The sequence below is a fragment of the Dipodomys spectabilis genome, unplaced genomic scaffold (genome assembly GCF_019054845.1).
Source record: "Dipodomys spectabilis isolate Male_0828 unplaced genomic scaffold, ASM1905484v1 ptg000115l, whole genome shotgun sequence".
NCBI classification, from domain to species: domain Eukaryota; kingdom Metazoa; phylum Chordata; class Mammalia; order Rodentia; family Heteromyidae; genus Dipodomys; species Dipodomys spectabilis.
In genome coordinates this window covers 15,871,347-15,882,516 of record NW_024870792.1, presented here as the reverse complement: position 1 = coordinate 15,882,516, position 11,170 = coordinate 15,871,347, and the positions used below count along the sequence as shown (strand labels likewise).

The 11,170-nt window shown below is 40.5% G+C and overlaps 1 protein-coding gene across 2 annotated transcripts; it reads right to left on the bottom strand.

Moving 5' to 3' along the window:
- Positions 1-2,477: 2,477 nt before the first annotated feature.
- On the bottom strand, positions 2,478-9,843 carry Fkbp7 (FKBP prolyl isomerase 7). Of its 2 annotated transcripts, none has more exons than XM_042688330.1 (4): positions 9,572-9,843; positions 8,550-8,701; positions 4,693-4,826; positions 2,478-2,649 (listed from the first exon to the last, which is right to left on the bottom strand). In XM_042688330.1, exons 1-4 carry the CDS (start codon positions 9,778-9,780, stop codon positions 2,488-2,490), a joined length of 657 nt encoding a protein of 218 aa, XP_042544264.1. In that variant the 5' UTR covers positions 9,781-9,843; the 3' UTR covers positions 2,478-2,487. The 2 variants fall into 2 exon arrangements, with proteins under 2 accessions (XP_042544264.1, XP_042544265.1); XM_042688331.1 differs by having other exon boundaries at positions 4,693-4,823.
- Between the last annotated feature and the right edge of the window lie 1,327 nt (positions 9,844-11,170).

Genomic DNA, 11,170 nt, shown 5'->3' with positions numbered 1-11,170 from the left:
AGTTTGCCATAAACAATAATATTCCTGCCTCTGGAGCAGGGATTATAAGTATCATCACAGCAAGGTTGTTATGCTTTTTTAAAAACGTAAGTTTAACAGTACATTGAATGAAAAACAATGGATCATTCAGGTGAAGATGTAGTTTACTTCTGAAGGAAAAGAGCTGGTAAGAGCTAATGATTGAGCAAGTGAAGAGTAGTTAGAAAATTAAAGATAGGAATAAAAACACTAGGAGGAAAGAACAGATGATAAAATGTTAAATTCTATGTAAGCATATATAGTATTTATGTTCTATACTTTTAAATTGAATTCCTAGCAATATATTTCAAGTGGTTAAAACAGGAGTAATGGTTTGGGAAGACCAAGTTTCAGAAAACAGAAAACATCTTTGTTTATATTGAACCCATTTATCTACTCCCCAATCCTGCCCCAGTCCTGAGGCTTGAACTCTGTGCCTGGGCACTGTTCCTAAGCTTCTTTTGCTCTGGTGAGTGTTTTACTACTTGAGCCACAGTACCCTTTCCTTGAATTCATGTATCTTGAGCAGAGCCATTTATTGCTGGACCAATGCCCACATACATACTATAGAGAATCTTATATGATCATATATGTGCCCTTCTTTTTTTTGGTACAACTCTTTTCCATCATCCATCCCCTAACTGTTCTCAATAAGGTGGACCACATGATAATTTGATCATGACACATCTCAGTCTGGTACTTGTTCATTTGTAGCAATGAGCAATCTTTTTTTTTCCTTTTGTTTTTTTCTGTCAGTCATGGACCTTGAACTCAGGGCCTAGGCACTGTCCCTGAGCTTTTTTTTTTTTTCTTTCTTTTTGTCTATTGTAGGGCTTGAACTCCAGGCCTGGGTACTGTCCCTGAGCTCTTCAGCTCAAGGGGAACATTCTACCACTTGAGCCACAGCACCACTTCCCATTTTCTGGTGGTTAATTGGAGATGAGTCTCATGGACTTTTCTGCCAGGGCTGGCTTTGAACCATGATCCTCAGATCTCAGCCTCCTGAGTAGCTAGGATTACAGGTGTGAGCCACCGGTGCCCGGCTCACTGAGCTTTTATTGCTCAAGGCTAGTATTCTACCACTTTGAATCACAGGCCACTTCTGGTTTTCTGGTGGTTAATTGGAGATAAGAGTCTCATGAACTTTGCAGCCTGGCCTGGCTTCCAAGGCAGTCCTCAGATCTCAGCCTCCTGACTACCTAGGATTACAGACATGAGCTACCAGCTACCAGTGTTCACCCGGCTGCAATCTCATTTTTAACTTTTTTTTTTTTGGTCGGTCTTGGGGCTTGAACTCTGGGCTTGTGCACTGTCCCTCAGCTTTTCAGCTCAAGGCGAGCTCTCTACCACTTGAGCCACAGTGCCACTTCCTGCAATCTCATTTTTAAATGTTTACAATATCCCACACTGTACAGCTCACCATTAATGATAAGAATGTTGTAAAATCACAAGGAAAGAAATAGCTAGAGACAGAAAATTAGAAATGAATTCCCTGGCATTGATTTACAACTATGGGCAAAAGTTTGTGATTGAACATTTATATATGCCTAGGAGAAGAGGGGTCACATTTTTAGAATGCTTTCTGAAATGCAGACTATAAGACTGCTAATAAAGGGAAAATGGTCTGGTCAAATAGAAACATTTCTGATTGGAAGAAAAACGGAAGGCCAGAAGTACAAAAGAAAGTGCAAACCATGTTGAGGGTTTATATGTGGGATAGAGATTCAGAATCATCATCCTGCATGCATACCAGGAAGACTCTGATTTTTGTCCTCAGTAATTTTATGAAATGTATAACCATGTAAGCATTAGTTTCTGAGTCTGAGCTAAGTATTTAAAATTATGAGACATTTTAACATTTTAAATAATACATTTCTACATGCTATGCCATTAAGGTGAGAGTTGAAAAGAGCTTGCTGATTTTTTTTTTTGGTAGTACTTGTACTGGGGCTTGAACTCAGGACCTAGGCACTGTCCCTTAGCTGTTTTGCTAAAGGCTGGAATTCTACTATTTGAACCATACCTCCACTTTTGGCTTTCTGGTAGTTAATTTCGGGACCAAGCTGAGCTTTCCTGACAGTTGGGTTTGAAACACTGTCCTCAGTTTTCAACTTCCTCAGTAGCGAGGTGTACAATGTGAGCCACCAGTGCCCAGCTGAGCTTGCAGATTTAAACATATATATTCTCCCATACCCAGAAAGGGGGATATTATGCACTGGGACACTGGCCTATTTCATGGTGCTGCAATTTGTGTTCACCGACTAAAGGATTAGGAAACACAGCTGTATGTTTCCTGAGAGTTAAATCTGCTAAACAGACTCACATTTACTACATAACAAAATTACATACATTGAGGAAAAAAATTATCTTCCCATCACGGAAAAATAACACAATTTAGAGAAACACAATTTAGAGAAAAGTGACTTTATGTACAATAAATTGCTTTAAAAATATAGAGGTAAAAATATGTTATAGCTCATCATGATGGTATACATTGTACTCCTTGGGAGAAATAAAGCCATCTTTGTCATGGTCATTCCTCTTAAAAATATCTTCTAAAACTGCATTTTGATATGTCTTGTCACGTGGCTTCTCATCCTTCTCAAATTCCTTTTTCAAGTAATGATCAATCTAGAAGGCCAAAAGAACGTTTCTTCAGTACAACAGTGTTAGAAATTTCCAGTAACTTTGAGGGATATTTAGAATAAATAAGCTCATATCAAAGACATTTTACATTAAATAATACTGTTTTTAACCTTTGAAGCAATTTTTGAAAAGAAACAGGTACTCAAATGAGCTAATCCTGGTTAATAGTAGATATATTATTTCCAATAATCTATACTGATCACATTGTCAAAGGAAAAGTCAGTCTTAAGAGCTTTCATTAATGAATAATATCCATTTCTGTAATCTCTAAGATAAATGAGTAATTTATATGTATAATCAATAAAATCAAACTATGGACTCTGAAGTAAAATTTTCTATGTTTCTATTGCTTTCCTCCAAGTCTACATAACTTTTACAATCTAACAGTAATTGTCAGATTTTCACCTACATATTATCTCTGTTTTTTTCTTCTTTTTTTTTTCTTCAAAGAATCTTGTTATATTTCATAGGTTGCTCTGGAATTTGTGGGTTCCAGGGATCCTTCTGACTCAGCTGAGTGTCTGGGACTACTGGTATATACCATTGGGCCCAACTTTCTTTTTACATTTTGAAATGTGATTACAAAAAGAATCAAAATTACCATGTGGCTCAATTATAATTCCATTGGAAAGTGCTAAAATAACTGCGGAAAGCAATGTATAATAGTCTGAAGATAATGTTTGGGAAGGCTAGGACATTCTAGAGGCCAGAAAACTCTGAAAGCTAGAATTGTCTTCTAAAAAGTTTTTAGTGATACATATCAAAACTCAATACACCATGAACAGACTTAAAACAATTAATGTACTATAATAAAATATGTATCAACTGTCTCAAATGTGGCTGTGTGATTGTGTGTGTGTGTGTGTGTGTGTGTGTGTGTGTGTGTGTGCACGCTAGTAATAGGAGTTGAACTCAGGGTCTAGATGCCTTTAGCTTTTTCGCTCAAGGCTAGCACTCTACCACTTGAGCCACATCTCCACTTCTAGATTTTTGGTGGTTAATTGGAGATAAAGAGTCTTACAGACCCCATGATTCTCAGATTTCATCCTTTTGAGTAGCTGGAATTACAGGCCTGAGCCACAGGTACCTGGCTGAGTATGAATTTTCAATTATTTCCAAACAAGAGTGCAGACTTATGGAATTAGGTGAGGTGCTAGGATCCAATAAAACAAGCATTAACCCTGGAAACATTCATATAGAAGCATGGAGTACTCAAGGGTAAGGAGCAGGTTACAGTCCTGATCTTGCCTCCTGCAGCTATGTTAGTTTTTGCAGTTAGTTCATATCCTTATGTCTTATGAAAGTACCCTGTTCTGAGAAAATAGAAAAGACAGCATATTTTATTATTTTTATAAGGTTTGAATTAGTACCTAAATTTATAATGGGTGGATCTGAATTCTTCGCTCTAGTTGCCAACTTGCTGGTCTACCCAGCTCAAGCTTTTGCTAGGTCATTTTTGCTAGCTCTTTGTGTGCAATTCTAACCATCCTCTACGTTGGGATTATTTGCCTTACTATAAATTCTTACAATGCTGTTGGAAAAAAGATATGTACTCCTATCATTTAGAAACTGGAAGAGCCCTGTCCAGATAGTTTGAGATTTTAATAATCTTTTTTTTTTTTTGGTCCGGTCGTGAGGCCTGAACTCTGGGCCTGGGCACTGTCCCTCAGCTCTTCAGCTCAAGGCTAGCACTTTACCACCTGAGCCACAGTGACACTTCGGTTTTTTCTTTTTTGCTTATGTGGTGCTGAGGAATCGAACCCAGGGCCTCAAGCATGCAAGGCAAGCGCTCTACCACTGAGCCACCTTCCCAGCCCTTAATAATCTTCTTATCAGGACAAAGGTAAAATTGAAAAGGGTAATTCTCAAGCATTGCATTCGAAATGCAGGTTTTTCTCCTCAGAGTTTAGATTTTGAAATAAACAGCTCTATTACAGTGATCAGACTCCCTGCTAGATAGAACTGAAAAATACAGTTTGCAACACAGGATGTATTTATATTATAATGGAAAAAAGAAATTTGAATTACCTCAGTTTTAGAAAGTTGCCTGTCATTGTCCGTGTCTATCTGTTTAAATGTTTCAATGCTCCGTGGTCCTTTGGTTACAGCATAGAGTTCAATCTCAAATATCAATGTTGCATCTGGTGGAATCTTGCCTTCTGCTGAGGGAATACATTTTTTTTTTATGGGGCCTGAACTCTGGGCCTGGGCGCTGTCCCTCAGCTCTTCAGCTCAAGGCTAGCGCTCTACCACTTGAGCCACAGCACCACTTCTGTTTTTTTCTTTTTTGCTTATGTGGTGCTGAGGAATCGAACCCAGGCCCTCATGCATGCAAGTCAAGCGCTCAACCACTGAGCCACCTTCCCAGCCCCTTTTATGTTTTTTTAATTGTAAAAATAGTGTACAGAGGGGTTACAGTTACATGAGTAAGGTAATGAGTACATTTTCTATCCAGTATTGTTACCTCCTCCTTTGTTTTTCCCTTACCATCCCTTTCCTCCCCACCTCCCCAACTACTCCCTCCCCCCTCAACTTGTAAAGCTCGTTTTCTACATAGTATCTTGTACATCTCATTGTTACAATGGGTCAACCTGAATCTTTGTTTTAGCATTTTGTTATTTCCCTTTCCCTCCTCAAATCAGAAAAATGTATATACAAGATGCAGGGCATTGATATCAAATACAGTGACAGCAGGGGTTATACTGTGAGGGAAGAACATACAAGAGAAAAAAATCACATAGTACATTTTAGATACATTAAAAACAAACAACAACAAAAAAAGCAAGTTGTGTCCCTGGAATACATTTTTATCAGTTTGGATTATATAAAAGTGCTGGACATTGTTGGCTCATGCCTGTAATCCTAACTACTCAGGAGGCTGAGATCTGAGTATCTTGGTTCAAAGCCAGCCAGGGCAGGAAAGCCTGTGACATTCTTTGAACTGATTTGGTTTAAAATATATATGGATGGCCAGGCTCTGGTGGCTCATGCTTGTGGTACTAGCTACTGAGGAGGTTGAGGTCTGAGGATCACAGTTCAAAGAGAGCCTGGGTAGGAAAGTCCATGAGACTCTCTCTTTTTTTTTTTTTGTTGGTTGTGGGGCTTGAACTCTGGGCCTGGGCACTGTCCCTCAGCTCTTCAGCTCAAGGTTAGCCCTCTACCACTTGAGCCACAGTGCCACTTCTGGCTTTTTCTATTTATGTGGTGCTGAAGAATTGAACCCAGGGCCTCATGCATGCAAGCAAGCACTCTACCACTGAGCCACCTTCCCAGCCCTACTTCTGGCTTTTTGGTAGTTAGTTGGAGATAAGATTCTCATGGGCTTTCAAGCCCAGGCTGACTTTGAACTGTGATCATCAGATCTCAGCCTCCTGAGTAGACAGGATTATAGGCCTGAACACTAGCTGCCTCTGAGCTGATGCAGCAGATAATGTTGGTAAATTATGGGCTATTTCAGATAAGCATTTCATGAAAAAGACCGGCAAAAATGAATTGCTAAGAGCCAACAGATAGCTTGTGTCTCCAAAGCATTCCTGGGGACTTACATGTTACCTGATCTATTACAGGCACTCAAATACCTGCTGAAGGGATGAATGAAAGCGAGCAAGTTTGTCCTTTGAAAAAAGCATCAATTTGTTTTCTTATTGAAAAAGTAGGGAATTCTTGCTAAATAGTTCTATAGTTAAAACAGAAAACAATGCAAATGACAGTCAAAAGGAGAAGTGGACCAGCAATTTCCAAAGCTAGGGCATAGAATACCTTACACATGCATTCTGTGACTCACACCTTAATCTAACGTCCTATGCATCACCTGATTTAATAGTAAAGGAATTAGAGATAGATTCAAGGGTGATTTGTTCACAAAACCCATTCCTATTCTGTGTAGTGATCCTAGGATAGAAAATACAAACCCTCTTTCCCCTTCTTCAAATTTCTTGGAATTTCTGAACTATTATTTTGTAAATATAAACAATATTTCTATTCAGCTCTTTTTCTTATAAAAATTAAAGTATGAAAGAGAAAAATATGCACTCATTATAAAATCACTTAGAGACAGATGTTAATGTAAGGTATTTGTACATACCACATATCATTAGTGAAAGCACTAAAAAGTCACATGCATTTCAAGACATGCAGGAGTGGTCAGTAACACAAGGTAAGGACATTTTGCAGAGGAAAGCGTTCTTCAAGTATTACCTAAAATAAAATCACAGCTAATGTTAGGTTTTGAAAACAATTTACTATTAAAAAGCTATGCAATCCACAAGCTATTTGTTTAAATGGTTTCAATCTATATTATACTTTTTTTTTTTTTTTTTTTTTTTGGGTCCGGTCATGGGGCCTGAACTCTGGGCCTGGGTGCTGTCCCTCAGCTCTTCAGCTCAAGGCTAGCGCTCTACCACTTGAGCCACAGCGCCACTTCCAGCTTTTTTCTTTTTGCGTATGTGATGCCGAGGAATTGAACCCAGGGCCTCATGCATGCAAGGCAAGCGCTCTAACACTGAGCCCCTATACGTTTTAATCTTATCCAAGAGATATTGTAATGTGGGTAGACTAATAGTTAACCATGATGTTTCAATGTACACACTTTTTTGAGCCTCAGCTCCCCTGAGTAAAATGAAGGTGCTGGTGTGTTCCTACTGATGTGCATGAATTGAGGACACTCCAAACTGAACATGAACTAATTTCCTTAAATCAAACTTCTATAAGTCTGCAGTAGGTCTGGTTTATTAATAGCTTAGGCAGTTGGGGTAGTCATTCTTATCTAAGTACAAATTAGTTTATGAAAAGGATAAAGAAGTCATTTGTTTTAGGGTAATGGACCTATGATGGGCACCTACTGGAAGAATGTGAGTGCACTGGCAGATAGAAGACTGGGTGCTCTAAGTGGTAGGTAGAATGTGGAGGCCCCTGATAAATGACATGAAAGAAAGGAAACTGGAACAAAAATATAAGTGACTGAAAGAGATTATTTCAAAGATGGTATTTAGCTATCTTCAGTTTTACTTCTTTCCCAGGTTCCCTTACAAATAAAGTTATGACCCCATGGGAGCTTTGTGTATATGCAGGTGGCGCTGCGATCCAGGGCTTTACCCAAGTGGTCTCCCCTGAGCCACACCCTACAACTAATAGCCTCAATGAAGTAATGCCATCTCCACAAAATATTTGGGAATAGAGTAGTAATGTCAATATCTTATCATAGAAAGCTAATCATTGATTATCTGCTAAATATTTCTAGTAGGTGAAGTTAGCAGGAGGCAAAGGTTCTTCCTGTGTAGCCTTCACACAGCAATAGGAAACAAGGGCCTCACATACAAGGAGGAACTTTTCTGTCAGGCTGCTTATCCCTCCATCAAATTTTCTTTCTTGGTGACATTGATCAATATGCATTGTACTCACAAACTGAGACCCTTTTGTACAAGTAAAGATAGTAAAAATAAAAACAAAAAAAAACTTTCCCTTTTTTCTGCAACATTAAATTTTAGAAAAATTAATATAGGTACATGATAAAATTTCTTTTTCAGTGACAGGAAATCATGTTACATTTGATCCTTAGGCTTCTTCTCAAACAGTTTTTCAAATATAATGCAAGTAGATACACACATATGTGAAATTCTGCCTTTATAATGCAACGGCTTTGTGACTAGTGAGTAGTGTCTACTCAGTGAGTAACAGTCTATTGTACATACAATACCACATTTTGCTTTTCTACCTTTTGTCCCTAGATACTTGGCTCCCCTTTGGCTCCTATGAATAAAGCTGCTGTGAACATGATGTACAATATCTCTTTGAGACTTGCTTTCATGTTTTTTGATACATATGCAGAACATTATAATTTATTTTTAACAAGAACTAACAAGAGAAATAAATATTAAACATATTACCATAGCCTTCTTTTCCATATGCAAATGAAGGAGGGATAATCACTTTTCGCTTCTCTCCAGGGCACATATCCATCATAGCGATATCTAGGCCTTTTATAACTTGTCCAACACCAAGAACAAACCATTTAGGGTGCCCTTCATTTTGCGTCCGGCTATAATAGAAAACAATACTAACGTAAGCTGATCTAATACAACTGAGTACTTGTGATTTTACATGGGAACTTCTTTTCTCATAATCACATTATTTCTGAACCCTCTTATTAAATGTTTGCTCAAATTTTCCTATAAATGGCAGAAAGAAGTATCACAAAGTTACATATTGGGAATAATCTCATTTTCTTCTTTATGTTCATCATTATGAAAACGATTCAGCACTTTTCAGTGGGTCTCCTGCCTTTAACTAGATTCATTGCTAGCAATTCATTTCACTTCTCTGAGTTTGTTGTTAGGCATGAAGGGTAAGATTAGCCTTAAATTTCAACGTAATAGCAATTTAAAACAGTATCTCTTCTGATTAAATCTATTTTCTCCTAAAGTGGAATAACTTACCTTCCCCAGTCCTATTTTTCCGGGTAATGGCATAGATAAAGACATTGTGCTGAGAGTAATAAACCATCATATCAGAGTAGGCAGCCAGTGACTTGCGGTCAGGCAAGAGGACAGGGCTCAAAGGAAATTACTAGGGAAGGCACAGTTACAGTGAATGTAGAGACACTGTGGCCCCACCCAGCATGAAGGCTAGCATAAATTGCTTCAGCTATCCTGTGTAAATTCTCTGGAAAGAGATGCCAACTCTGGGCAAAGGGAAAGTGTCCATATCCTTACAGGCAGTCCCTTAAATTAGTTAGGGATTCTAAGGGTTAAAGATGGAGGAGGAGGTGGTGTTTTGGGGGAGGCCATTTATTGAGCTAATGTTTTCAAATGATAAATCGATTAGACTTCTAGTCATTTTAAAGGCAAGATCGGAAGCACATCAACTGGACAAAGGTGGGGGTGGGGAGGCAGTTTGCAGCATCTCTTACCTGCAGTAAAATTTCGAGCCATCTTTAGCCAAGTAACCATCGTAATGAGCATTTAGCAGGTCTCCTTTCTTGCTTGTCTTAGAGCAGTTTTCTGGACGATGCAAAACTTCTATTTTCACTTCTTCTGTACTCTCCTCTTTCTTCTGTCCCTGAGCAGTACAAAGTCCCCACAGGTAAAAGAAAAAGGCTAATGTGGATAAGAAATGCATGGTGCTGGGAGCAGGCACCGCCGACTCCGCTCCCAAATGCGTCCGTGAGGCGGGTTAGCTTTCCCCGGGGCTGAATTCCGACGCGTGGCAGGAATTCTTCTACGTCATAAAGGAAAGGGGCGTGGCTCCGGGGCGTGGTCACTCGGGCCCCGCCTCTAGGACTCCGGGAGGCTTTTCTGCCCGCTTGTACTCGTGGGTGTGTTGCAGTGGTGGTTGGCGGATGTTTCTCTGGGTATTTCTGCGGTGTCCGTGAAGCCCTTTCTCAGGAACAGCTGCGTCGGTCACACGCATGCAACCTGATGGCTTCTAGGACTTTAAAACGGCCAGGCAGCTAGCTAGCTGTTCCCTCCTGCCTGGTAAAAGCTGGGATTCCAGACCTGCTGCCGGCTCGCGTTTCTGTCCCCCTCCTCTTGGGGCCGCCCTTGCCTCGGGGCCCTGCAGCAGTGTAGGAAAGCGACATTGCTTTTCTGATCTTGGACTTGAGATCCAAATTTGTCCACGGGAAAAAGGAAATTTGCGTATTGGGCATTTGGTTCAACCCCCCTCCTATTTTAGGATGCATACCTTTCAAACATAGAGAGCCTACTGTGAACACTATACCGGTCAGTTATTTTCATTCAGTAACATAGAATTTCATTCGAATTACAGAATTACATGTCTACACATCAGTTCACTTCATTTCTAACTGAATACCCAGACTTCTTGAGCCAGAAGCTTCTTGAATGGCCAGGATTGGGTTCTGAGAGAGGTGTTTTTTTTTAACATCGCAATGATTGCTAACTCTCAGCCCCAAGACAGTTCTCCGAGATTGTTGGTAAAAGTCCACAAATTTGAAATTAATTCTGTTAGGTAACTAACACGTCCAAGGATTCCCTCCCCCCCAAAATATCATAATAATTTCTTTTGGAATAAAGGCCCAAATTTTAGTTCCACACATTATTGCAAATGACACAATGAAATGGTGGGTGTCCACGGTGATTTATTGGCATGGAGACAATTCCCGGTGCGGGGGACCCCATCAACTACACATCGCCTTCGTGGCGGAGAATTCCTCGCACGCGTGGAGAGTGAGGACGGGAAGCACACAGAAATAAGAAGCCTTTTATTTTCCTTAAACCAAAAATCGAATCAACGAAAGGACCCAAGGCTTAATGGTTGAAGGGCCCGAGGCCTAAGTCACTGCCCACGGCACTGGCCAGGTCACCGCCGGGTCTGAGCCGGGGGCCGGGCGGGAGCGGCGCGAAGCCGGAGGCTCGGGCGGACCCGGGCAGCCACCGGGCGGCGGGGAGGACGCCGGACCCCGCGGAAGGAGACGGCGCGCAGCGCAGGCCGAGGGGCGCCGCGCAGCCTCCGGCCCCGCCGCGGGGAGGGGAGGGGTTTCGCGGGACGA

Bases quoted from the DNA above. Each gene is read 5' to 3' on its own strand.
- Fkbp7 (XM_042688330.1), bottom strand. From the start codon at position 9,780: ATGCATTTCTTATCCACATTAGCCTTTTTCTTTTACCTGTGGGGACTT. The intron at 8,702-9,571 runs GTAAGAGATGCT...TTTCTATTATAG, and splicing joins GGCTCGAAATTTTACTGCAG to CCGGACGCAAAATGAAGGGC. The intron at 4,827-8,549 runs GTAATATGTTTA...GTATTCCCTCAG, and splicing joins ATATGGAAAAGAAGGCTATG to CAGAAGGCAAGATTCCACCA.